Consider the following 27,833-nt stretch of genomic DNA (forward strand, 5'->3'; position numbering starts at 1 on the left):
GAAAATGCAAGGTCTTCCCTGAAAGAGACGACGTCTGGATGGGAGCGTCTGAAGATCACGGGCATCCAGTATGGTTTTCCGGCCTGGACCCTTATGCACAGAGATTGTTCCAGGTTCTCTGAATCTTTGGATGATATTATGCACAGTAGATGATGATAACTTCAAACTCTTTGCAATTTTTCTCTGAGAAACTCCTTTCTGATATTACTCCACTATTTTTCGCCGCAGCATTGGGGGAATTGGTGATCCTCTGCCCATCTTGACTTCTGAGAGACACTGCCACTCTGAGAGGCTCTTTTTATACCCAATCATGTTGCCAATTGACCTAATAAGTTGCAAATTGGTCCTCCAGCTGTTCCTTATATGTACAACTTTTCCGGCCTCTTATTGCTACCTGTCCCAACTTTTTTGGAATGTGTAGCTCTCATGAAATCCAAAATGAGCCAATATTTGGCATGACATTTCAAAATCTCTCACTTTCAACATTTGATATCTTATCTATCTATTATATTGTGACTAAAATATAAGTTTATGAGATTTGTAAATTAGTCCATTCCTTTTTTACTCACAATTTGTACAGAGTCCCAACTTTTTTGGAATCGGGTTTGTATGTGTGTCTCTATGTATATGTGTCTCTATGTATGTATGTATGTCTCTATGTATATGTGTCTCTATGTATGTAAGTCTCTATGTATATGTGTCTCTATGTATGTATGTGTGTCTCTATGTATATGTGTCTCTATGTATGTAAGTCTCTATGTATATGTGTCTCTATGTATATGTGTCTCTATGTATGTATGTCTCTATGTATATGTGTCTCTATGTATGTGTGTCTCTATGTATGTATGTCTCTATGTATATGTGTCTCTATGTATGTATGTCTCTAGGTATGTATGTCTCTATGTATGTATGTCTCTATGTATGTGTGTCTCTATGTATGTATGTCTCTATGTATGTGTGTCTCTATGTATGTATGTCTCTATGTATGTATGTGTCTCTATGTATATGTGTCTCTATGTATATGTGTCTCTATGTATGTGTGTCTCTATGTATGTATGTCTCTAGGTATGTATGTCTATATGTATATGTGTCTCTATGTATATGTGTCTCTATGTATGTATGTCTCTAGGTATGTATGTCTATATGTATATGTGTCTCTATGTATATGTGTCTCTATGTATGTGTGTCTCTATGTATGTATGTCTCTAGGTATGTATGTCTATATGTATATGTGTCTCTATGTATATGTGTCTCTATGTATGTATGTATGTATGTATGTCTCTAGGTATGTGTGTCTCTAGGTATGTGTGTCTCTATGTATGTATGTATTGATGTATGTATTTCTCTATGTATATGTGTCTCTATGTATGTCTCTATGTATATGTGTCTCTATGTATATGTGTCTCTATGTATATGTGTCTCTAGGTATGTATGTCTTTATGTATATGTGTCTCTATGTATGTCTCTATGTATGTGTGTCTCACTCTCTATGTATGTGTGTCTCTATGTATGTATGTATGTATGTATGTATGTCTCTAGGTATGTGTTGTCTCTATGTATATGTGTCTCTATGTATGTCTCTATGTATGTGTGTCTCACTCTCTATGTATGTGTGTCTCTATGTATGTGTGTCTTACTCTCTAGGTATGTGTGTCTCTATGTATGTATGTCTCGATGTATGTATGTCTCTATGTATATGTGTCTCTATGTATATGTGTCTCTATGTATGTCTCTATGTATATGTGTCTCTATGTATATGTGTCTCTATGTATATGTGTCTCTAGGTATGTATGTCTCTATGTATATGTGTCTCTATGTATGTCTCTATGTATGTGTGTCTCACTCTCTATGTATGTGTGTCTCTATGTATGTATGTATGTATGTCTCTAGGTATGTGTTGTCTCTATGTATATGTGTCTCTATGTATGTCTCTATGTATGTGTGTCTCACTCTCTATGTATGTGTGTCTCTATGTATGTGTGTCTTACTCTCTAGGTATGTGTGTCTCTATGTATGTATGTCTCGATGTATGTATGTCTCTATGTATATGTGTCTCTATGTATATGTGTCTCTATGTATGTATGTCTCTACAGGGAGTGCAGAATTATTAGGCAAATTAGTATTTTGACCACATCATCCTCTTTATGCATGTTGTCTTACTCCAAGCTGTATAGGCTCGAAAGCCTACTACCAATTAAGCATATTAGGTGATGTGCATCTCTGTAATGAGAAGGGGTGTGGTCTAATGACATCAACACCCTATATCAGGTGTGCATAATTATTAGGCAACTTCCTTTCCTTGGGCAAAATGGGTCAAAAGAAGGACTTGACAGGCTCAGAAAAGTCAAAAATAGTAAGATATCTTGCAGAGGGATGCAGCACTCTTAAAATTGCAAAGCTTCTGAAGCGTGATCATCGAACAATCAAGCATTTCATTCAAAATAGTCAACAGGGTCGCAAGAAGCGTGTGGAAAAACCAAGGCGCAAAATAACAGCCCATGAACTGAGAAAAGTCAAGCGTGCAGCTGCCAAGATGCCACCAGTTTGGCCATATTTCAGAGCTGCAACATCACTGGAGTGCCCAAAAGCACAAGGTGTGCAACACTCAGAGACATGGCCAAGGTAAGAAAGGCTGAAAGACGACCACCACTGAACAAGACACACAAGCTGAAACGTCAAGACTGGGCCAAGAAATATCTCAAGACTGATTTTTCAAAGGTTTTATGGACTGATGAAATGAGAGTGAGTCTTGATGGGCCAGATGGATGGGCCCGTGGCTGGATTGGTAAAGGGCAGAGAGCTCCAGTCCGACTCAGACGCCAGCAAGGTGGAGGTGGAGTACTGGTTTGGGCTGGTATCATCAAAGATGAGCTTGTGGGGCCTTTTCGGGTTAAGGATGGAGTCAAGCTCAACTCCCAGTCCTACTGCCAGTTTCTGGAAGACACCTTCTTCAAGCAGTGGTACAGGAAGAAGTCTGCATCCTTCAAGAAAAAACATGATTTTCATGCAGGACAAAGCTCCATCACACGCGTCCAAGTACTCCACAGCGTGGCTGGCAAGAAAGGGTATAAAAGAAGAAAAGCTAATGACATGGCCTCCTTGTTCACCTGATCTGAACCCCATTGAGAACCTGTGGTCCATCATCAAATGTGAGATTTACAAGGAGGGAAAACAGTACACCTCTCTGAACAGTGTCTGGGAGGCTGTGGTTGCTGCTGCACGCAATGTTGATGGTGAACAGATCAAAACACTGACAGAATCCACGGATGGCAGGCTTTTGAGTGTCCTTGCAAAGAAAGGTGGCTATATTGGTCACTGATTTGTTTTTGAATGTCAGAAATGTATATTTGTGAATGTTGAGATGTTATATTGGTTTCACTGGTAAAAATAAATAATTGAAATGGGTATACTGTATATTTGATTTTTGTTAAGTTGCCTAATAATTATGCACAGTAATAGTCAGCTGCACACACAGATATCCCCCTAAAATAGCTACAACTAAAAACAAACTAAAAACTACTTCCAAAAATAGTCAGCTTTGATATTAATGAGTTTTTTGGGTTCATTGAGAACATGGTTGTTGTTCAATAATAAAATTAATCCTCAAAAATACTCATTTGCCTAATAATTCTGCACTCCCTGTATGTATGTGTGTCTCACTCTCTGTGTATATGTGTCTCTATGTATGTCTCTATGTATGTGTGTCTCTATGTATGTCTCTATGTATATGTGTCTCTATGTATATGTGTCTCTATGTATGTCTCTATGTATATGTGTCTCTATGTATGTCTCTATGTATGTGTGTCTCACTCTCTATGTATGTATGTATGTCTCTATGTATATGTGTCTCTATGTATGTCTCTATGTATGTGTGTCTCACTCTCTATGTATGTATGTCTCTATGTATGTGTGTCTCTATGTATATGTGTCTCTATGTATGTATGTCTCTATGTATGTGTGTCTCTATGTATGTATTTCTCTATGTATATGTGTCTCTATGTATGTGTGTCTCTATGTATGTATTTCTCTAGGTATATGTGTCTCTATGTATGCACGGCTCTATGTATGTGTGTCTCTATGTATGTGTGTCTCACTCTCTATGTATGTATGTCTCTATGTATATGTGTCTCTATGTATGTCTCTATGTATGTGTGTCTCACTCTCTATGTATGTATGTCTCTATGTATGTGTGTCTCTATGTGTGTCTCTATGTATATGTGTCTCTATGTATGTATGTCTCTATGTATATGTGTCTCTATGTATGTATTTCTCTAGGTATATGTGTCTCTATGTATGCACGGCTCTATGTATGTGTGTCTCTATGTATGTGTGTCGCTATGTATGTGTGTCTCTATGTATATGTGTCTCTAGGCCAGCGGGCACACTCTCAGCTCGGCCCTCACATTACAGCGAGCGCTGCACGCCAGTGACGTCACGGCCGGAGCTCGGTCCGGGGATAAATGAGCAGAGGTGGGCGGGGCCGCCCGTATAGGGGGGTTGCTGGCCTGGCGGGGTGGGCGTGTCGCTGGGTCGCGCTCCGGAGATGTCCGGGGAGTCCCGAGCACGAGGTGTCACGGCCGGCAATAACATGGGACCGAACCGGCAACCGGATGAGGACGGAGAGAGCGACGGGGAGAGGAGTCCGCACAGCACGGTGAGGGGGAAGGGGAGCGAAGGGAGTTATAAGTGAGAGGAAGTGCGGCAATGGGGACACCAGAGCCCATCACTGTGTACCCCGATCACCCCTCTACTGACCCCGCTACACCCTGCACAGGGTCAGCCGAGGCCCGGGACAATGGAAACTTTTCCTCCATTTGCACTTTATTTATAGACTGCCTGTCCTCAGGAACCAGGGCCCGCTGTGATCTCCACCCAACCCCCCCGCTGTGATCTCCAGGGTGCCCCCCCCCTCCCCACTGTGATCTCCAGGCCCCCCCCCCTCCCCACTGTGATTTCCAGGGTGCCCCCCCTCCCCACTGTGATTTCCAGGGTGCCCCCCCTCCCCTCTGTGATTTCCAGGGTGCCCCCCCTCCCCACTGTGATTTCCAGGGTGCCCCCCCTCCCCACTGTGATTTCCAGGTCCCCCCTCCCCACTGTGATCTCCAGGGTGCCCCCCCTCCCCACTGTGATCTCCAGGGTGCCCCCCCCCTCCCCACTGTGATCTCCAGGGTGCCCCCCCCTCCCCACTGTGATCTCCAGGGTGCCCCCTTCCCTCCACACTGTGATCTCCAGGGTGCCCCCTTCCCTCCACACTGTGATCTCCAGGGTGCCCCCCTTCCCTCCACACTGTGATCTCCAGGGTGCCCCCCTTCCCTCCCCGCTGTGATCTCCAGGGTGCCCCCCCTCCCCACTGTGATCTCCAGGTCCCCCCTCCCCACTGTGATTTCCAGGTCCCCCCTCCCCACTGTGATCTCCAGGGTGCCCCCCCTCCCCACTGTGATCTCCAGGGTGCCCCCCCTCCCCACTGTGATCTCCAGGGTGCCCCCCCCTCCCCACTGTGATCTCCAGGGTGCCCCCTTCCCTCCACACTGTGATCTCCAGGGTGCCCCCCTTCCCTCCACACTGTGATCTCCAGGGTGCCCCCCTTCCCTCCACACTGTGATCTCCAGGGTGCCCCCCTTCCCTCCCCGCTGTGATCTCCAGGGTGCCCCCCTTCCCTCCCCGCTGTGATCTCCAGAGTGCCCCCCTTCCCTCCCCGCTGTGATCTCCAGGGTGCCCCCCTTCCCTCCCCGCTGTGATCTCCAGGGTGCCCCCCTTCCCTCCCCGCTGTGATCTCCAGGGTGCCCCCCTTCCCCGCTGTGATCTCCAGGGTGCCCCCCTTCCCTCCCCGCTGTGATCTCCAGGGTGCCCCCCTTCCCTCCCCGCTGTGATCTCCAGGGTGCCCCCCTTCCCTCCCCGCTGTGATCTCCAGGGTGCCCCCCTTCCCTCCCCGCCATGATATCCAGGTGCCACACAACACACTGTAATTTCCAGGGTCATACAGCTCGCTGAGATCTCCAGGAGCTCCACTGTTATCCACAGAGCCACATCACACAGTAATCTCCAGGGCCTCTGCACCCCAAACACTGCCATCTCCAGAGCCCAGCGCCCTCGACCGCCGACATCTCTAGGGCCCTGTGCCCTTGACCGCCAACATCTCCCTATGGATAACTGTCAACGTCTACAGGCTCCCTGCCTGCCAACATCTCCCTATGGATTTTCCGCCAATGCCTTCAGAGACCAGCGCCCGCCAAGGTCTCTCTCCCCTCCACGTGTCCAGGGCCCCTGCCCGCCAACATCTCCCTATGGATTTCCGCCGAGGTCTCTTCCCCCCCCCCCCCCCCAACGTGTCCAGGGCCCCTGCTTGCCAACATCTCCCTATGGATCACCGCCAATGTGTCCAGGGCACTGATGTTCAAAGAGCGGTTACATTTGAACGGCCACCAGAACATGAAAAGGGAGGAAATATTCCATGGCTATACTTGTTCCAGAGACAACAGTCTAAATTGGCTCATCCCTTACATGGAAAGATATCCTCTCACTTCCTGTTGAATCCACAGGACAGGAAGTGAAGTAAAATCTCCATAATGAACCACAGATGGCAACAAAAAAGCTCACACTTTGGCAGTCAAGCTGATATAGTTCAATCTCTTCCATGTTTAAAGTGTCAGGTGCATCCAAAACCTAAAAGTGTAAAGGCCTGTACACACGATAAGAAAATCGGAAGTAAAATTTCATCCAACAAATGATTTACGACAGCCAATTACGAATTTTCGGATGACAAAAACTGAATGGGCAGGCCATAAAATATTTATCGTCCGTGAACACAATGCCCGATTTTCGTTTATTTGGTACAGTTTTCTTCTGTAAATAATTGTAAGAGAAAGATTACGTATGCTCGGGAACTAAAGAATACATACAAAACAATTCAACACATGACATCACTTCCGAAGTAGAATTCTGCCGCACGGGAATTTTTGTATGAAAGTAACCTCTTCACTTTCCATATGAGACCAGCATGCAACAAAACACGGACGAAAATTTGTCCGATAATCTGATTGTGTGTACGAGGAATAAAGCGTTTGTATACCCTGCTTGGTGATTTCTACCTACAGGTAAAGCCTATTAAGGTAAAATGAATATCTCCTAAACTTGCGCGATTTACGAGATACTCTCCCTGCATGCAGCCACCGACCTCAGCAGCGCATGCGCTCTGAAGGTCCCGCGTATCGTGCCGGAGCTTCAGAGCTCCTTGCTGGAACAGGAGTGATGTCATCGCGCCTCCGGCCTTTCACAGCGCCGGAGGCCACGATCCCGTAAAAGACTCTGAGGGAACATGTCAGCCCCCTCAGCAGTCACCGGGTGCCACTGAGGGGGCTTCGTTCTAAAGTAAGTATTTCAAAATGTGCTAGTATGTGATGCGAACTAGTACATTATGCCTTTGTCTTGCAGTTTTTTTTTTTTTTTTTGCGCTTTAAAGTGGTTGTAAACCCACTTTGTTGAAATTTACCTATAGGTAAGCCTATATTAAGGCTTACCTAAAGGTGCTGTAAATATCTCCTAAACATGCACCGTTTAGGAGATATTTACAGTGCATGCAGCCGATGACCTCCTCGGCGCATGCGCTCTGAAAGAACGGTCATCCGTGCCGTTCCTTCAGAGCCCAGTGACGTGAACGGTGATGTAATCGTGCCTCCGGCCAATCAGATGGCCGGAGGACGCGATCCAGGAAGCAGGACGGCCTAACAGGTCGGCCGTCCTGTCGGCACTGCGGGGGCTTCGTTTTTATGTATAGCACTGATTACTGTAGAAATGTCACTGGTAACCCCAAAAGTGTCAAAAATGTCAGTCAAGGGTCCGATCTGTCCGCCGCAATGTCGCAGTCCCGCAAAAAAATCGCAGATCGCCGCCATTACGCGTTAAAAAAAAAAAACAACAAAAATGACAAAAATCTTTCCCTTTGTTAGTAAACGCGATAACTTTTGCGCAAACCAATAAAAATACGCTTTTTGCGATTTTTTTTTTTTTTTTTACCAAACATATGTAGCATAAAACAAATTGGCCGAAAATGTTAAAAAATTTAGATTTTTACATTTTTTTGGGGGGGAATTTCATATAAAAAAATGTGAAAAATATTGTTATTTTTGCAAAATTTACGCTCTTTTTTTGTTTATAGCGCAAAAAGTAAAAAGCGCACAGGTGACCAAATACCAACAAAAGAAAGCTCTGTTTGTGGGAAAAAAAGGACGTCAAATTCGTTTAGGTACAGCGTCGCACGACCGCGCAATTGTCCGTTAAGTTCACACAGTGCCGAATCGCAAAATACCCCCTGGTCGTTTAGCAGCCAAATCCTCCGGGGCTTAAGTGGTTAAACAAAGGAAAATTATTAATTTTGATAAATAAGAAATATTTTTTTTACTTTTGGCTATAATACATATCCAGTAACAAATGCAAAGAATCAAATTTCTTAATAAACTTAGACCGATATTTATTCTGCTACATATTTTTGATGAAAAAAAAATCCCAATACGTGTATATTGATTGGTTTGCGCAAAAATTACAAACTATGGGATACATTCTGGAATATTTTTTTGCTGGTAATGGCAGTGATCAGTGATTTACAGTGGGACTGTGATATTGTCGTGGACAATCTGACACTAACTGACACTGTGGGAACCAGTGACAATAGTACAGTAATCAGTGCTAAAAGTATGCACTGTCCCTGTACTAATGACACTGACTGGGAAGGGGTTAAACATCTAGGGCGATCAAAGGGGTTTTTGTGTGCTGCTTTTATGAATGTAAATGATGAATTTTGAAATCAAATGTTGTTTACCTAGGCAAAGTTCTGTCCAGCCACTCTCCTCTCAGATCAGTGGTTCCGGCAGACATTTATTGGCCGCCACCTGCTGATTGGCTTGTGCTGCGTCTAATCACAGCACAGCTGCATTGCTGGCAGCACGCATGCCCTACCCGGAGATGCCGGATCACATTCTAGGTACCTGATCCGACGCAGGCCGCCATATAAGTATGTTATGAGTGAGAGCAATATTCTAGGTCACTCATTTACAGTTTTATCCAAACTGATGAACTATAAAGGTGTTTCAAACGTCCTCTGTTAATTTTGAGTATCGTAATTTTTTGCCATTTTGTGGCTTGGCATATTCTTGTTTAACTATATTAAAAAAGAATAGCGCGCAAATGCAAAAGAAATTACTACCAAATCTGAAGAGAGTCCATAAATAAAAATGGGGGTTTGGTCCCACCATATGGCCATATCGTGCTCAAGCCCACTACTATTCTTGTTTAACTACTTCTCTTTTATTTTGTACAACAATTTGGGGAAAGAATTGTGTTTGTGTGAATTAAAATCATTTTTAGTGTTTTTTTTTTTTCTTCCAGAAAATATAGATTTGATAAACAGTTGTGCAAATATTGTCAAATTAAAAATAAAATGCAACTACCATCTTTTTATTCCATGTTGCTAAATCATTCAAAGTTCTGCAGGTTTTAGAGCTAATCACGGGATTTCATTTAACTTTAAAGCCCCGTACACACGTACGGATCGTCGTCATACAAACGTCGGTGGACGAAAGATCTGCCGATTGTACGCGTGTTAGTATGGTGCCTCCGACAGCTGTCTGCGCACAATCCGCGGACAAGAGTCTTTCTTGCAAACATGAAAATTTTTGTCTGCGGACACCAGAACGGACGATTGTTCGCCTGTCAGTACAGAAATCGGCCGACAGACCGCAGATTTGCAAGACTGGGCATGCTCAGAAAATAAAAAACACAGGGAAAGTTAACCATTACATGACATCACTTCTGCAGTCAGCTGAAGTCTGCGGACAAAATTCTTGTGCTGTCCTTGTGCTGTCTTTGCACTTTTCAACAGACACCGACATCCCGGGGAGAAAAGACGAACATTTGTATGACGACGATCCGTACGTGTGTACGGGGCTTAAGCCCCCATTCACATTGGGGATGGACAGGTCAAAACGCAGCCTATTGCCGGCAATGGGAGCGTCCCAATCAGTGCGACGCCACACCCAATTCCAAAAGTAGTCCCAGCACTTTTACCCGCACAGATGTCTTTCAAGTCGCCCCCAAAGTTGGACTGAAGTGCAGCTTTGAAATCGTGTGAGTTCAGAAGTATTCAGTGTGGATGAAGGCTAAGGCCCTTTCACACAGGCGGACCGTTCAGATCCGCCTGTCTGTTTTTTTTGGCGGATCTGAACGGTCCCCCCATGCATCTCTATGGGGCATCAGATGTCAGCGGAGACATGTCTGCTGACACCCAATCCTTCAAATCTGGATGGATGGAAAAAACAGAGTCCGTCCGACGGACATGCTGTGTGAAAGACGGAGTCCGTCCGACGGACATGCTGTGTGGAAGATGGAGTCCGTCCGACGGACATGCTGTGTGGAAGACGGAGTCCGTCCGACGGACATGCTGTGTGGAAGAGCCCTAAGGCCCCTTTCACACAGGTGGACCGTTCAGATCCGCCTGTCCGTTTTTTTGGCGGATCTGAACAGTCCCCCAATGCATCTCTATGGGGGATCGGATGTCAGCGGAGACATGTCCGCTGACACCCGATCCTTCAAATCTGGATGGATGGAAAAAACGGAGTCCGTCCGACAGACATGCTGTGTGAAAGACGGAGTGCGTCTGACGGACATGCTGTGTGGAAGACGGAGTCCGTCCGACGGACATGCTGTGTGAAAGACGGAGTCCGTCCGACGGACATGCTGTGTGAAAGACGAAGTCCGTCCGACGGACATGCTGTGTGGAAGACGGAGTGCGTCCGACGGACATGCTGTGTGGAAGACGGAGTGCGTCCGACGGACATGCTGTGTGGAAGACGGAGTGCGTCCGACGGACATGCTATGTGGAAGACGGAGTGCGTCCGACGGACATGCTGTGTGGAAGACGGAGTCCGTCCGACGGACATGCTGTGTGGAAGACGGAGTCCGTCCGACGGACATGCTGTGTGGAAGACGGAGTCCGTCCGACGGACGTGCTGTGTGAAAGACGGAGTGCGTCTGACGGACATGCTGTGTGGAAGACGGAGTGCGTCCGACGGACATGCTATGTGGAAGACGGAGTGCGTCCGACGGACATGCTGTGTGGAAGACGGAGTCCGTCCGACGGACATGCTGTGTGGAAGACGGAGTCCGTCCGACGGACATGCTGTGTGGAAGACGGAGTCCGTCCGACGGACGTGCTGTGTGAAAGACGGAGTGCGTCTGACGGACGTGCTGTGTGAAAGAGCCCTAAGGCCCCTTTCACACAGCACGGTCCGTTCCCATCCGATTTCCCCCATAGAGATGCATGGGGAACTAACAGCTGTGTCTCCGCACACAGCACAGAGACACAGCTGTCATCCTCCTGCTCAGACCTCATTCACATGGACCCTGAGGCCCGTACAGCGTGAATGAGATGTTAGTTTACATGTCTGGAGTCGCATGCAGGCAGCCTATGTTACATGCACTCACTGTACGGACACACGTTTCCAAATTTGATAGACTTTGGGATTCATGACTCCCAAACACACACACCTATCATTCAAAATTGATGAGGTTGCGTCTGTACAGCCGATGTGTCTCCATTCACTAACATAGGCTGGCAGCACGTGGCACCTGACATGTAAACAAAGGCCTCCTCCATGCTGTACAGGCCTCAGCGCTCATGTGAATGAGGCCTTCCCATGTGTTGGGATCCTCTGCTGTTCTCTTCCTCCAGGATCGCTGTGTCCTCTAGGAAATCATTTTGCTCTTGCTGACATTCTGTAAAAGTAAAAGGCAAACCCAGAGCTGTGGAGATATTCCGTCATTTGGAAGTGTTTTGTGGAGATGTACCTGGCAGGGCGGGTGCTTTCCTTGTAAGCAGCGATTACTGTAATAACAGTGATATGGTGTTTATTTAATTACACAATGAAATGAATTGCCAGAGGTAATCGGATTATATAATGTGTGTTGGAGGGAAGGCTGAGGTATATTTTTTATTTCCAAGGGTTTTCATACACAAGCCCTCGTGCCATCAGGACACCTTATACTAGGACCTGTGAGGGGAATTCATAGTGTTGCACCTGAAGCACAGCCAATCAGCTTTTACATTTTCATTTTCTAAGCCGTTTTGAAAAGTTAGGCCTCCTTTACATAGGCGTGCGTGGCATGCTTCCAATTTTTATAATGCTGTAATGCAGTTTACTTCAACATGAAAAAGCCTTCAGTGCAGCTCACCACAACATATACACGATATTGTCATATGTGTTGGGATGCTGCTGGCCCTTACACGCACATGAACTTTAACCACTTAAGCCCCGGAAGATTTTACCCCCATTCCGACCAGGGTTTTTTTTGCGATTTACTGCGTGATTTTAACGGACAACTGCGCGGTCGTGCGACGCTGTACCTAAACGAATTTGACGTCCTTTTTTTCCCACAAACAGAGCTTTCTTTTGGTGGTATTTGATCACCTGTGCGATTTTTACTTTTTGCGCTATAAACAAAAAAAAGAGCGTAAATTTTGCAAAAATAATATTTTTCACATTTTTTTATATGAAATTCCCCCCCAAAAAAATGTAAAAATCAAAATTTTTTAACATTTTTGGCCAATTTGTTTTCTGCTACATATGTTTGGTAAAAAAAATCGTAAAAAGCGTATTTTGATTGGTTTGCGCAAAAGTTATTGCGTTTACTAACTAAGGGAAACATTTCTGTCATTTTTGGTGTTTTTTTTTTTTAACGCGTAATGGCGGCGATCTGCGATTTTTTTTTTTTTTTTTTTGCATTACTGCGACATTGCAGCGGACAGATCGGACCCTTGACTGACATTTTTGACACTTTTGGGGTTACCAGTGACATTACTGCAGTAATCAGTGCTATACATATGCACTGTTACTGCAAAATGACACTGGCAGGGAAGGGGTTAACCTTATTGGGGAGGGAGGGGTTAAGTGTGTCCCTAGGGGCGTGCTTTCTACTGTGATTGGCTGTGGCTACTAGTGTAGGAACAGTGATCAACGGCCCTACATAGTAGAACCGTCTGATCACTGTTTCTACACAAGGGAGAATGACAGGCAGCTTGTTTACATCAGCCCCCTGACTTTCTCCCTCTGTACCGACGATCGGCGAGTGACCGGCGGACATCAGGTCCGCCGGTCACACACACTAACTTCCCTGTGAACTAGCCGCGGTGGGCGCGCGCCTCCGCGGGCGCACGCTCGCCCGCTATTGGCTCACAAGGAAGTGACAGGCAAGTGACGTACTGATACGTCACTCTGCCTGGCCGGGGCTGACCGCCGCAGTATATAGTCGTGCGGCGGTCGGCAACCGGTTAATGGTTCTTAGGCCGTTGGGTTCAATATTGTCCCACCCTTTGCAGCTATAACCGCTTCAGCTGGGAAGGCTGTCCACAAATTTTAGGAGTGTGCCTATGGGAATGTTTGACCATTCTTCTAGAAGCGCATTTGTGAGGTCAGGCACTGATGTGGACGAGAAGGTCTGGGTCGCAGTTTCTGCTCAAATTCATCCCAGAGGTGTTCTATCAGGTTGTTGTGCAGGCTAGTCATGTTCCTCCACCCCAAACGCTCTCATCCATGTCTTTATGGTGTGCACTGGTCCAAATCATTTGGTGGATTGGGGGGGGGGGGGGATTATGGTGTGGGTGGTTTTGACCGGGGAATCAAGCGTTTCCCCCCACCCCCACAACCCATGGTGGAAGGAAAAAAAAAAATAGAGTCCTTTATGGGCTGCTTTAGATGAAATGTATATTGCTACAAGGTCCCCTGCTCCTTCACCCGCTGCCGAGCCAATTAGAATGCTTAGCGCACTTTGCGCATGCGCAGTAGAGAAATGGCTGTGAAGCTGAAATGCTTCACTGCCGGTTTCCCTTAGAACAAATGGCGACGGCAGCCGATTCGAAAATCCCTGGACAGGTGAGTGTCTATATATTAAAAGTCTGTAGCTGCAGTAATTGTAGCTAACTTTTATTTATTTTATTTTTCCCCAGCTGGAACACGAGAATATGAAACTATGGAGTTTAGGAGTAATAGTTTTCCCTGACATTCAGAGATACATATTCATGATTTACCTTCACCTTTATAATAAAAACATATTTGATACAACGTAATTTTTTTGTCACCAGTTGGGATATTGTAAAACATGAGATAACAATGTATCTTTGTGAAGTGGTGAGCCTGTGTCTGTATCAGTGAAGTGTCTGACCTCAGGAGCCATCCTCTGAGTTAAAGCGGAGTTCCAGTCTTTTTTTTTTTTACCACTTTAAGACCGGAAGGATTTTTCCCCTTAATGACCAGGCCCTATTTTGCGATTCGGCACTGCGTTACTTTAGCGGACAATTGCACAGTCGTGCGACGCTGTACCTGAACGAAATTTACATCCTTTTTTCCCACAAATAGAGCTTTCCTTTGGTGATATTTGATCACCTGTGTGATTTTTTGCGCTATAAACAACAAAAAGAGCAACAATTTTGAAAAGAAATATACAGTAAACCCCCCTCCATCGCGGTGGTTACGTTCCAGACCCACCCGCAATAAGTGAAAATCCGCAAAATAGAAATACCCTATTTAAATACACTGTAGGCATGTTTTTATAACTTTCACTGTACTTTTAAAAGTATTTTAAGGTCTTTAAACACACTTTTAAAACAATAGAAACACATTTAAACACATAAAAGAGACTGAGAGACAGACCAAGAGCAATGGAAAACACAAAATTACTTAATTAACAACGATTTAATAAGTAAAATAATATCAATAGGTCTTACAGAAAAAAACGCAAAATACCGGGACCGCGAAAACTGAACCGCGATATAACGGGGGTTTACTGTATATATATTTTTCACATTCTGCTATATAACATCCCCCCCCCCCCCCCCCAAAAAAAAAAAATTAAAAATCTGAATGTTTTAACATTTTAGGCTAATTTGTTTTCTGCTACATATTTTTGGTAAAAAAAAATCGCAAAAGGCGTATTTTGATTGGTTATTAAGTCTACTAACTACGGGAAAGATTTGTCATTTTTTTTTTTTTTTACAAGTAATGGCGGAGATCTGCGTTTTTTTTTTTTTCTTTGCCGGACTGCGACATTGCAGCGGACAGATCGTACCCTTTAAATTACACTTTTTGCCACTTTTGGGGGGACCAGTGACATTACTACAGTAATCAGTGCTAAAAATATGCATTGTTACTGTAATAATGACACTGGCATAGAAGGGCGCACCGACCTAGCGCATTATCCTCAATAGTATGGCTTTAATAATAAATCATAAAAATGGCTACTTACAAACAGAAGTTAAAAATGATCATATCAGACTCAATCGCTTGAGTGTCAGGAATAGTCCATGTCCATAGTCCTGTTGAGATGACGGCTGACGCGTTTCATAGTTACATAGTTTGTGAGGTTGAAAAAAGACATCAGTCCATCCAGTTCAACCTATGATGTGTGTGTGTTTGCTGTTAACCGTACATTGTATACCCCTGTATGTTGTGGTCTTTAAGGTGCCCATCTAATAGTTTTTTGAAACTATCAATGCTCCCTGCTGATACTACTGTTTGCGGAAGAGAATTCCACATCCTTACTGCTCTTACAGTGAAGAACCCCCTGCGTATTTTAAGGTTAAACCACCTTTCCTCTGGTTTTAGTGAGTGGCCACGTGTCTTATTGTATCTCCTTTCTCTTAGTAGGATTTTCCATATGCTAGGGTTGCCAGTACAGTATTTGTACATTGATATCATATCCCCCCCCCCTCAATCGTCTCTTCTCCAGAGAGAATAAGTTCAGTGCTTGTAGTCTTTCCTCACCTCATAGCTGATGTCCTCCATTCCCCTAATTACTTTTGTTGCCCTTCTCTGGACTCTTTCCAGTTCCAGCACATCCTTCCTGAGGACCGGGGCCCAGAACTGGACAGCATACTCCAGATGTGGCCGGACCAGAGTCTTGTAGAGCGGGAGAATAATCTCTTTATTTCTGGAGTGAATCCCCTTTTTTGTACATCCCAGTATTCTGTTGGCTTTGCTTGCAGCGGCTTGGTATTGCATGCCACTGCCAAGCCTGTTGTCTACCAGTACCCCCAGGTCTTTTTCCATCCTAGACTCACCCAGAGGTTCCCCCCCTAGTGAGTAGCTTGCTTTCTGGTTTCTGGCACCCAAGTGCATTACTTTAAATTTTGCAACATTAAACCTCATCTGCCATGTAGTTGCCCACCCCGTTATTTTGTTCAGGTCCGCTTGTAAGGTTTCCCCATACTGCCCAGAAGATATTGGCATGCTTAGTTTAGTATCACACGCAAATACTGAGATTTTACTCTATATCCCCTCCTCTAGATCATTTATGAATAATTTAAACAGGATTGGCCCCAGGACAGAACCCTGGGGGACCCCGCTTTCCACACCCGCCCAATCCGAGTACTCCCCATTAATCACCACCCTCTGTACTCTCCCCTGGAGCCAGTTCTCTATCCAGGTACTCACCTTATGGTCCATAGCTACCTTCCTTAGTTTGTACAGTAAGCGTTTGTGGGGAACGGTGTCAAAGGCCTTTGCAAAGTCCAGAGACACCACATCCACAGGCTTTCCTTTATCTAGGTGGCAGCTCACTTCATCGTAGAAGGTTAATAGATTGGTTTGGCAAGAACGATTTTTCGTGAATACATGCTGATTACTACTAATAATACCGTTTTCATTACTAAAGTCTTGTATGTGGTCCCTTAACATCCCCTCAAAAATCTTGCAGACTACTGATGTTAGGCTGACCGGCCTATAGTTACCCGGGATACATCTCGGCCCCTTTTTTAAATATTGGTACCACGTTGGCTTTTTTCCAATCAGCTGGCACCATACCCGTCTGTAAACTATCCTTAAAGATCAAGAATAATGGTCTGGCAATCACCTGGCTGAGCTCCTTAAGAACCCTCGGGTGCAAGCCATCCGGTCCCGGTGATTTATTTATGTTAAGTTTCTCTAGTTTAGTTCTAAGTCTATCTTCTGTTAGCCATGGCGGTACTTCCTGAGGTGTGTTGTTTACTTTGGCCTTACAAGCTGGGTTAGTGTAGCCCCCCCAATTATTTTGTGAAGACTGAAGAGAAGAAATTATTTAACACTTCCCCCTTTTCCCTGTCCTCAGTGGCCAAAACTCCCTTATCGTCTTTTATGGGGCCAATGTGTTCTGGCCTCGCTTTCTTACTGTTTATATACTTAAAGTATTTTTTGGGGTTCTTTTTACTCTCTTCCGCTATATGTCTCTCGTGTTCTATTTTAGCCGCCCTGATTTCGTCTTTACATTTCTTATTACACACTTTGTAATGTTTGAATGCTGCCAATGACCCCTCAGTCTTGTATTTTTTGAAGGCCTTTCAAGGCTTAGCCTCTTCCTCAGAGCCACCAGTGTTAACTTCTGTTTGTAAGTAGCCATTTTTATGATTTATTATTAAAGCCATACTATTGAGGATAATGCGCTAGGTCGGTGCGCCCTTCTTTGTTTTCTTGTGTTTGTAGTACTGTTGGACTACCCCAGTCCTTTAGGGCAGCAAGACTCTAGCCATCCGAGACGCCATATGTGAGTCCCGTCGGAAGTGTGGTCGGGGAGCTTGGATTCTAAGCGCAGGAGAAAGGTGGCATCACCATATGGTTAACCCTTTGGGTGATCAAGGGGTTAAATGTGAGCCTAGGGGAGTGATTCTAACTGTGGAGGAGCGTGGCTTCTGAAATGACATAGAAACCTGTGATCCTATATAGAAGGATCACAGGGGCTCTATGACCATTCCAGGGAGAGGACCGGTCAGCTGTGTTTATAACAGCCGACCATCCTTCTCTCTGTGGGGAACGATCGTGGGTGTCAGGCGGCAATCGGAGCCACCTGACACATGCATCGGCTTCTCAGTTGCCGAGTGGGGGCAGGAGCGCGCCGCCTAGCTTCCCTCGTGCGACCGACGTAGACTTATGTCGGTTTGCGCAGGAGAGCCAGTAGATAGGCTGCAGGTGGTCGGGAAGTGGTTAAAAGTCAGCGCTCTCTGATTGTCCCGAAGTCTTCTAGGACCTGTCATGTGTCCCATAGGACTTCGGGAAGGAGAACTAATGCTTCGACCACCCAAGGCGACTCTGGGAGCAGCTACCTGTCAAAATCAGGTACCTGCTTCCTCCTCCCTGAAAGCTCTGTTTCACAAACAGGAGCTGGGGAGGAGGCCTTAAAGCAGAAGTTCCACTTTTGGGTGGAACTCTGCTTTAATTGATCCCTGATATAGAGGTAGTTCTCACAGGGCTGCTATTAGAAATCATGGGGCCCCGTACAGCCTACCTGACAGGGCCACCCACGCGAAAATATCAAAACAATATCTCTCTTCATGACCAGCCCTTTTTTTTGTGATACGGCATTGAATTATTTTAACAGGCCATTGTGTGGTTGTGCAACACTGTACCCAAAAAAAAAAAAAATGTATGTCCTTTTTCCCACAAATAGAGCTTTGTTTTGGTGATATTTGATCACCTCTGTGGTTTTTATTTTTTGCGCTCTAAATAAAAAAAGCCCGACAATTTTGAAAAAATAAAAAAAAACAAAACAATATTTTTTACTTTCTGCTTTGACATACCCAATAAAAAAAAAAAAAAAAAAAAAAAAAATCAAATTTCTTCATCAGTTTAGGCCAATATTTATTCTGCTACATATTTTTGGCAAAAAAAATCCCAATAAGCGTACTGTATATTGATTGGTTTGCGCAAAAGTTATAGCGTCTACAAACTATGGGATATTTTTATGGAATTTGTATTTGTTTTTTCTAGTAATGGCGGGGATCAGCAACTTATAGCAGGATTGCGACATTGCGGCGGACAAATTGGACACAAAGTGACACTTTTGACACTTTTTTTGGGGGGGGGGGGGGTGGAACCAGTGACACCAATACTGTGATCAGTGCTAAAAAAAATATGCACTGTCACTGTACTGACACGGGCAGGGAAGGGGTTAACGGGTGATCCAACGGGTTAAATGTGTTCCTAGGGAGTGCTTGCTAACTGTGGGGGAGGTGCATGTACTGTGGGAAGGCAGAGATATGCGTTCTTGCTTAGCAGAAACACCGGATCACAGCCTTACCTTGTCACAGAAAGGCGATCTGCCTTGTTTACAGACTGCCATTCTGCTTCTCTCAGGAGCGATCGGCGGGTCCAGCCCCGGACCTGGAAGTGCAGAATCATGTACAGGTACATGATTATACATAGGAGAGCCGCTTTGCCACCGTATACATGCAGTATACTGTCAGCAAGTGGTTATTTCCTGCGCTGTATAACGTGCGCAGGAGAAGAAATGAGTGTGAGCCTAGGTTCACGCTGAATTCGCACGATTTATAACCAGCATTTCAGTCCGACTTCGGGGGCGATTTCACAGCTATCTGTGCGGATTTCGGCAAAGATGTCTATTGAAATCTCCCCCACCCGAAGTCACCAAAAGTAGTACAGAAACTACTTTTGGGAATCGGTTTGGTGCTGCAAAGTCGGTTTCGCACCGACTTCAGCAATTGGCTCCGATTTTGATATGTGGGCTAAATCTCTGAGGTCCCGTTCACACATGAGCAGAGCCGTCTTCAGGTGTTTTTATTTGAGAGTTTTGCAAGTATTCCAAGCATTTTACATGTCTATTCAAGTGTCAGGTGTTTTTATTTTAGCCAGTAGACAGCACCAGGGGGAGAAGATTACAAGTGAAGAGCTATATTTAAAAAAAAAAAAACTAGACTTTACAATCACTTTGATTTGGCATTTCCACAATTTATGTACAGTGCCTTGCGAAAGTATTCGGCCCCCTTGAACTTTGCGACCTTTTGCCACATTTCAGGCTTCAAACATAAAGATATAAAACTGTAATTTTTTGTGAAGAATCAACAAGTGGGACACAATCATGAAGTGGAATGAAATTTATTGGATATTTCAAACTTTTTTAACAAATAAAAAACTGAAAAATTGGGCGTGCAAAATTATTCAGCCCCTTTACTTTCAGTGCAGCAAACTCTCTCCAGAAGTTCAGTGAGGATCTCTGAATGATCCAATGTTACCCTAAATGACTAATGATGATAAATAGAATCAACCTGTGTGTAATCAAGTCTCCGTATAAATGCACCTGCACTGTGATAGTCTCAGAGGTCCGTTTAAAGCGCAGAGAGCATCATGAAGAACAAGGAACACATCAGGCAGGTCCGAGATACTGTTGTGGAGAAGTTTAAAGCCGTATTTGGATACAAAAAGATTTCCCAAGCTTTAAACATCCCAAGGAGCACTGTGCAAGCGATAATATTGAAATGGAAGGACTATCAGACCACTGCAAATCTACGAAGACCTGGCCATCCCTCTAAACTTTCAGCTCATACAAGGAGAAGACTGATCAGAGATGCAGCCAAGAGGCCCATGATCACTCTGGATGAACTGCAGAGATCTACAGCTGAGGTGGGAGACTCTGTCCATAGGACAACAATCAGTCGTATACTGCACAAATCTGGCCTTTATGGAAGAGTGGCAAGCAGAAAGCCATTTCTTAAAGATATCCATAAAAAGTGTTGTTTAAAGTTTGCCACAAGCCACCTGGGAGACACACCAAACATGTGGAAGAAGGTGCTCTGGTCAGATGAAACCAAAATCAAAGTTTTTGGCAACAATGCAAAACGTTATGTTTGGCGTAAAAGCAACACAGCTCATCACCCTGAACAAACCATCCCCACTGTCAAACATGGTGGTGGCAGCATCATGGTTTGGGCCTGATTTTCTTCAGCAGGGACAGGGAAGATGGTTAAAATTGATGGGAAGATGGATGGAGCCAAATACAGGACCATTCTGGAAGAAAACCTGATGGGAGTCTGCAAAAGACCTGAGACTGGGACGGAGATTTGTCTTCCAACAAGACAATGATCCAAAACATAAAGCAAAATCTACAATGGAATGGTTCACAAATAAACATATCCAGGTGTTAGAATGGCCAAGTCAAAGTCCAGACCTTAATCCAATCGAGAATCTGTGGAAAGAACTGAAAACTGCTGTTCACTAACGCTCTCCATCCAACCTCACTGACCTTGAGTTGTTTTGCAAGGAGGAATGGGCAAAAATTTCAGTCTCTCGATGTGCACAACTGATAGAGACATACCCCAAGCTACTTACAGCTGTAATCGCAGCAAAAGGTGGCGCTACAAAGTATTAACTTAAGGGGGCTGAATAATTTTGCCCACCCAATTTTTCAGTTTTTTATTTGTTAAAGTTTGAAATATCCAATAAATTTCATTCCACTTCATGATTGTGTCCCACTTGTTGATTCTTCACAAAAAAATTACAGTTTTATATCTTTGTTTGAAGCCTGAAATGTGGCAAAAGGTCGCAAAGTTCAAGGGGGCCGAATACTTTCGCAAGGCACTGTAACAGTGCAGTCATTCTCTGCTTAGAGCTGTCAAAGGAGAAAAAAAAAAACAGCCAGCTAAGTTTTATCACATTTGTCAGCGCTTTAGAGCTAAAGAGAAACATTGTATCATTTTGCTCTTTGAGGGCAGTTTAACCAGCCTTTTTCTGACATTTGGTGTTTACAAGTTAAAATAAATATTTTTTGCTAGGAAATGACTTAGAAGAACCAAACATATGTTTTTATATATTAATATTTTATTTTTTTTCTTAGCCCAAACCCTAGAGAATAAAATGGCAGTCGTTGCAATATTTTATGTCACACTGTATTTGCACAGCGGTCTTTCAAATGCATTTTTTTGTGTAAAATTACACTTCAATTAATAAAAAAATAAATAAACAGAAGGTAAAGTTAGCTCAATTTTTTGTATAATGTGAAAGATGATGTTATGCCGAGAATTGTGATTTTTATTTTAAGCAAAAAAATTGTGATTCTCATTTTATCCAGAATTGTGCAGCTCTAGCTTCAGTACAACCAGCCCCCACATACATGGATCGAATCTCGGACGGTCCCTGCTGAACTGGCCAAGATTCGATCCATCTATGGCTGGCTTCACTCATGATCATCATGAATGTGATGTACATGAAAGAGAGAAATATAAATGAAAGTTTTTTTGCTATTCGTGCAAAAATGTGAAGCAAAGTATTTGATTTAATTACACTTTTTAAGGTTTGTTGAATAAAGCCGGCCATTCACTGATCAAAATTCATCCCTGTCCTGCAGGGAATGGATGAATTGCAATCAGTGTTTGGTCTCTCCTGATCAAGAGAAGCTGATTATTTAATTGATTTCTGTTTGAGGCATGTGTTAGAAAATATTCCGATGATCAGCGGCTGTAGCAGCCAATCAACTGCAGCCACTAATCAGTGTATTCTGACAGCAGCAGGAACCACTGTTCAGAGTACAATTCCCTAGCAATGTATGGCCAGCATAAATAGGAAAAGAATTGATTGCGCTTAATGTAAAAAAAAAAAAAACTAACAATCGTATGATACCAATTAACGCGCAAGTAAAGCTTCTTCTGTAACTTCTACCTATAGGTAAGCCTACAATAAGGAGATATTTACTTTGCATGCAGCCAGTGACATCCCCAGTGGCGCCGCTGGTGCCGTTCCTTCAGAGCCCTGTGCCGTGAACTACGGCTCCTGCATGCATGTGCGGGAGTGACGTCATCGCGGCTCTGGCCAATTAGCTGACCAGAGGACGCAAGCCCCGAAGGAAGGCGGCTGAACATGTCAGCCGTGTCACCAGTTTGCGGGCGGCGCTGCGGGGGCTATGTTCTAAGCTAAGTATTTCATAATCAGCTAGTATGTGATGTATACTAGCTCATTATGCCTTTGTCTTTCAGGTTTTTTTTTTTTTTTCTGAGGTTTACAACCTCTTTAACAACTAAGATTGAATGTGACAGCAGCACTCACTAAACTCCCACATACAGATAAAAACGATACCTGGTAGGGTGATGACTATGCTGATTTATCTACTTGCCTGAATTTATCTGCCTTGTGTGAGTAGTATTCTTTTATTTAATAAACGGGTGAAGTTTTATACTACTATACTATGAGTTCCTTCCTTATCTCTATATTCCCCCGAGCTTCTTTTGCAGAGTGGTCTGGGAGCCCTTATTCTGTGTTCTGAAGTGTGCCATCCATCCATCCAGCCATCCATCCATTCCAGCAGGAATCTCTCCTAAAAAGTGTAGCCAGACCTCCATATATGCATATATATATATATATATATATATATATATATATATATATATATATATATATATATGAGGTCTTATCTGTTGGTAAGCAGTTTGTGAGTTGGCTGCTCACCTGGGTGTGGAGTGGCATATGGTTACATAAGAAGTTTGGGCCAATATACACATTTACTTCAAGAATTTTCTTGCACTGTTCACTTATTTGGACTGATTTTGCACGGTGCACTTTATTGAATTATCATCTTTGGACACTTTTTGATGTATTGATTTTTATGCAATATCCCTATGCTAATGGGTTGTACTATTAATGTATTAGCATGTTGTATGGCCAGCATAAATGCCATAAGTCAGGGTCTCCCTGTTAGATGGAAGTGGAAGTCCAGGAGTGATTTGATCACCAAACAGTTCTGTGACATTCTGCCAGGAAGGGGAGATAAAGGACTCTCTGGTGGAGAAGGGCATTTGATTGGAAAGTTTGAGTCTGGAATGGGATGGATTGATGTTTCCAGGAGCACAACACACTTCACAGATGAGGCACAAGGGGGTTGATTTACTAAAACCAGAGAGGGCAAAATCTGGTGCATCTCAGCACAGAAACCAATCCGCTTCCAGGTTTTTTTTTTTTTGTCAAACTGAAGTTAGAAGCTGATTGGCTACCATACACCGCTGCACCAGATTTTGCACTCTCCAGTTTTAGTGAATCAACCCCAATGTGTTGTAATGCCAGGGACAGAGGCACAGGGACACTAGTGCCAAGCTTTGGTATTTCCAATAGCACTGATATGTTTGGAATAGAGAACATGTAGATTTCCAGGATCATCATCTTCATTCATCATCAATCCATCATTGTTCAGGATTTATATAGCACAAATAGTTTGCACAGTTCTTTATATGTAGAGGAAGACCGTACAGTTACAATATAATCCAAGGCAAGAGGGTTAGTACGGTAGAGCTCTACACGTGAGAGCTTACAATGTAGTTATTATTATTATGATATAGGATTTATATAGCGCTTATAGTTTGCGTGGCGCTTTACAACTTGAATAAGGAGCAATTTGCCCAAAAAGTAATACCTGTTTGGGGATGAGTTGACGAAGAAAGATGTCGATGAAGCATACTAATGAGTCAAGGTTGCTGTACCTGGTGCTAGACACATGACCCAGGAGCCTCCCTTGTAAGGCATGACATGCAATAATTGCATACCTGCTTCCATGCTCAGTAATCTATTAGAGTTCTTTGCTCGGGCACAGTTAGCAATTAGACATATGCATACTGTGCTGCTGTCCAACTCCATTGTGTCTGAAGACTACCTCTTTCAAGTGTGCCAGGGCATGGTACGAAGCAATCACACTAGTCAAACGAACTGGACTTTGGGAGTCAAACGTGCTTAGGCTCCTGTGGGGAGTACATCCTAATAAGCTCTTATCAGTCTTTTTAGCTCAAGGCGTGGAAGTAACATATACAGCATCTAAGGCTCCATTCACACTTGTGCGACTCCAAAGTCGCACGATTTCCAGTGTGGCTTTAGAGCGACTTTGATCTGACTTTACACTCTCTGGCACGAAGTCACATCAAAGTAGTGCAGGCATCTTTCCAAAGTCACTGCGACCTTTGTCGCACTGGTCTTAATGGGTGTCTTTGAAAACAATGGGCTACGACTTGTCATGCAACTGTGTCCAAAGTTGAATGACAAGTCACACAAGTGTGAATGGAGCCTAAAAGCTTGGAATGTGTTTTTTTCTTTCCTTATGTACAATTCCAGTGTGGAAAAAAGCCATAAGGAAGCCGGTGCCAAGTTGAGTTGAGGACGTGTGTCTGTAGTGGAGCAGCAAGACTTACAGGGAGAATATGCAAATGAATGGAAAACTCGCAGAAGAAAAATACAAATTGACATTTGTTAGATGTTTGTTAGTCTTCTACAGGTATTCCTCTCCAAGTTCAAAGATCAAGTGCAGCATCGCTGGAAAATAACCGATCCGACTCGAGTAAAGTGAATCTGGTTAACCAACATTGCTTTTTGCTCTGCATTGTTGACTAAGCCCAGTGGTTTGTGAAACGGAGTGCTGAGGAATTGCTAATTTGTTATTTCCAAAGAAAGCAGACAAGTGGATTTGGAGATTTGAGGAGCTCATTTCTAAGCCCTTTCCATTTTTGGTTTAACGTTGACATCCTGTGAAGGATTTTAGATGCTGATGAATTGCATTCCTTTAACAGGTAGCAAATTCTAGTAATACGCTCCCCATCATCAGTGTTTTAGTAGCCCAGGCTTTGCTGATTCTCAGTGACGAGTGTCTGGCACATCATTGTGAAGGAGTGAATGACAAACTCTAATGGCATGTGTAACTGACCTTAAAATAGCTCATCAAGCTCATTTACATTCCCTTGCCTCCTTATATGTCCCAGTGCATAGAACCGCTCAGGACTTTTCCAGTCTCTGCCATCCTCGAAAGCCATTCTGTCTGCTCAGCCGTCCCCACTTAGCATCTGATAATTGTCTGCTAGGAATGTAGCTTTCTGAATAGTTAACAAAGTGGAACTATTCATAAAAAATATATTTTGTAATGGGAGGATTTGAAGTTGTGGAAAGTAAGAGACTTTGGGCGTAATTTCACACTGAGGCCAGTTTAAAATCATGCGATTTCAGCTGAACTCGCACGCTTTCAAACCGGCATTTTCAGTCTGACTTGGGGGGCGATTTCACAGACCTCTGTGTGGGTTCCTGCATGGATGTCTATTGAAATCGCCCCCCGAAGTCACCAAAGGTAGTACAGAAACTACTTTTGGGAATCGGCGAGGCACCGCAAAGTCGTTGTCACACCGATTCAGGTGGTGCCATTGCTGGCAATTGGCTCTGATTTGACATGTCTTTTAGCCCACATTTACATTGGTCTGTTTTGAAAAAGTAACTCCATGTCTACTTAACAGATTCTCTGCCCATCTATTATTAATGGGGGGAATACTGTGCTTCAAGGATAATTATTATATAATATGGGAATAGAAGTATAAATTAGTGTTAAATATGTGAAAAATGAATAAATAAATTCATAAACCATTATTCTTCCTTAGTTCTCTGTGAAATATTTAAACCAACAGTACAGTGGGTACGGAAAGTATTCAGACCCCCTTAAATTTTTCACTCTTTGTTATATTGCAATATAACAAAGAGTGAAAAATTGAAGGGGGTCTGAATACTTTCCGTACCCACTGTATATGCATAGATCAGATATCTTCAAAATTGTACATACATATTAAATCTAGAAATCTAGGAGCCAGCTAAAAAAGTTAGGAGCCAGTTTTTTTTTTTTTTTTTTAAACTAACAACCAAGCTTTATTTAAAAAAAAAAAAAAAAACTGATACTAAATTTACACATAAATACGACTAGAACCCCACTCTCCTCTATAGGGCAATCGGATAGAAACAGACCGTCCGTCTGTTTCCATCCGATGCCATCTAATCCGATCCACAGGATGGATAGAAAATAGAACCACCATCCATCAGTTTTTGGCGGACAGGATCAGATGGCGGCAGATTATCGCTCCATAGAGGAGACTGAAGGGTCCGATCAGGTCTGCCCGAGAAACTGACAGGCAGACCTGATCAGACAGCCTGTGTGAAAGCGGCCTTCGGCTGTGTGGCTGTGGCATGGTAGGGAGATGATAAAAATATATATATATTTATATATTTTTCAATTTAAAAAAAAAATTATTATTATTTTTTAAATAATTAAAAAAATAAATAAATAATAACCACACTCCCTTTCCACTTACCTTTAAGCAAAGGTAAGTGAACAGGGAGATGAAGACTGCAAAAACTTCCATCTCATCTCCTCTTTGGAAGGAGATGGGCAGGCATTGAGAACAGGCAGTGGAAACCGTCATTAGTGACTGCTTGTGAAACTCCCGGCCACCATAAGAGGGCGCCAGTTCCCCGTTGGAAGCCTCTCTAATCTCACAGAAGAAGGCCGGGGCCTCAATTTTCGGACGGCGCGGTAGTCCGTGCACTCGGGGAGGAGGGGGGGGGGGCGCAAAAGGGACAGGACACCTCCTGCAGGGCACCCCAGGCGCCAGGCCGCTAATTCTAGTCGCCAATGCGACCTGGCGCCCCGGGGTTTGTCGAGCCCTGTACTATAATGCTGTTTACCAATATCTAACTAAAATAACAGTGATTATTCATAGTGCTTTGTGCTAATGATTAAATAAACAGTGCTGGTTTATTTAGGGTAAAATCTTTTTCATATGTTTTTATTATCTGATATTAATTAAGACAAGTCCATTCAATAAGGTGCTTCAGTGTCACAGGAAAGGATGTCAGTATCCCAATCTCAGAGCCAATACACCTCTTCCACCTCTATAATGTGCAAGTGCTGGTGCTCTTCAGTGTAAATCGCTTCTAGGTGTGCAAACCGCTCACTTTACTCCTGCATATAATACGCCTTGGATATTAATGCCAGTATAGGGGCTTCGCTTCTATCTCCACATAGTTATCCTTCCATCTTTCTGCGGGACTTGTGGGTACAATCCCCAATCCACTGGAATATTTGTGGGGTAATATCGGGCTCACACGTATCACTCTCTCCTCACATCTGCCTCGCCAATTTTACTGCGTTTCTTAAAAAGACTTTTAAGCCTTCATAGTGCAGTATTGTCAGATTTTATTAAGTAAAAAAACTTAGTAACTTAAAGTTAAAAAAGCTTAGATCTGCTT

At 43.8% G+C, this 27,833-nt stretch overlaps 1 protein-coding gene across 5 annotated transcripts in view; it reads left to right on the forward strand.

Moving 5' to 3' along the window:
- The first annotated feature begins 4,524 nt into the window (after nucleotides 1–4,524).
- The window catches only part of USP28 (ubiquitin specific peptidase 28), a 159,067-nt gene continuing 135,758 nt past the window's right edge, over nucleotides 4,525–27,833 (forward strand). For all 5 annotated transcript variants that reach the window (XR_014225968.1, XM_082273384.1, XM_082273386.1 and 2 more), the window contains exon 1: nucleotides 4,525–4,654. Coding sequence is in view for 4 of the 5 variants with exons in the window: in XM_082273384.1 (XP_082129510.1) it covers nucleotides 4,544–4,654 (111 nt within the window). In the remaining variant the exon portion in view is untranslated. The remainder of the gene's footprint in view (nucleotides 4,655–27,833) is intronic.

The sequence above is a fragment of the Pelophylax lessonae genome (genome assembly GCF_965119305.1).
Source record: "Pelophylax lessonae genome assembly, chromosome: 12".
In the NCBI taxonomy this organism is placed as follows: Eukaryota; Metazoa; Chordata; class Amphibia; order Anura; family Ranidae; genus Pelophylax; species Pelophylax lessonae.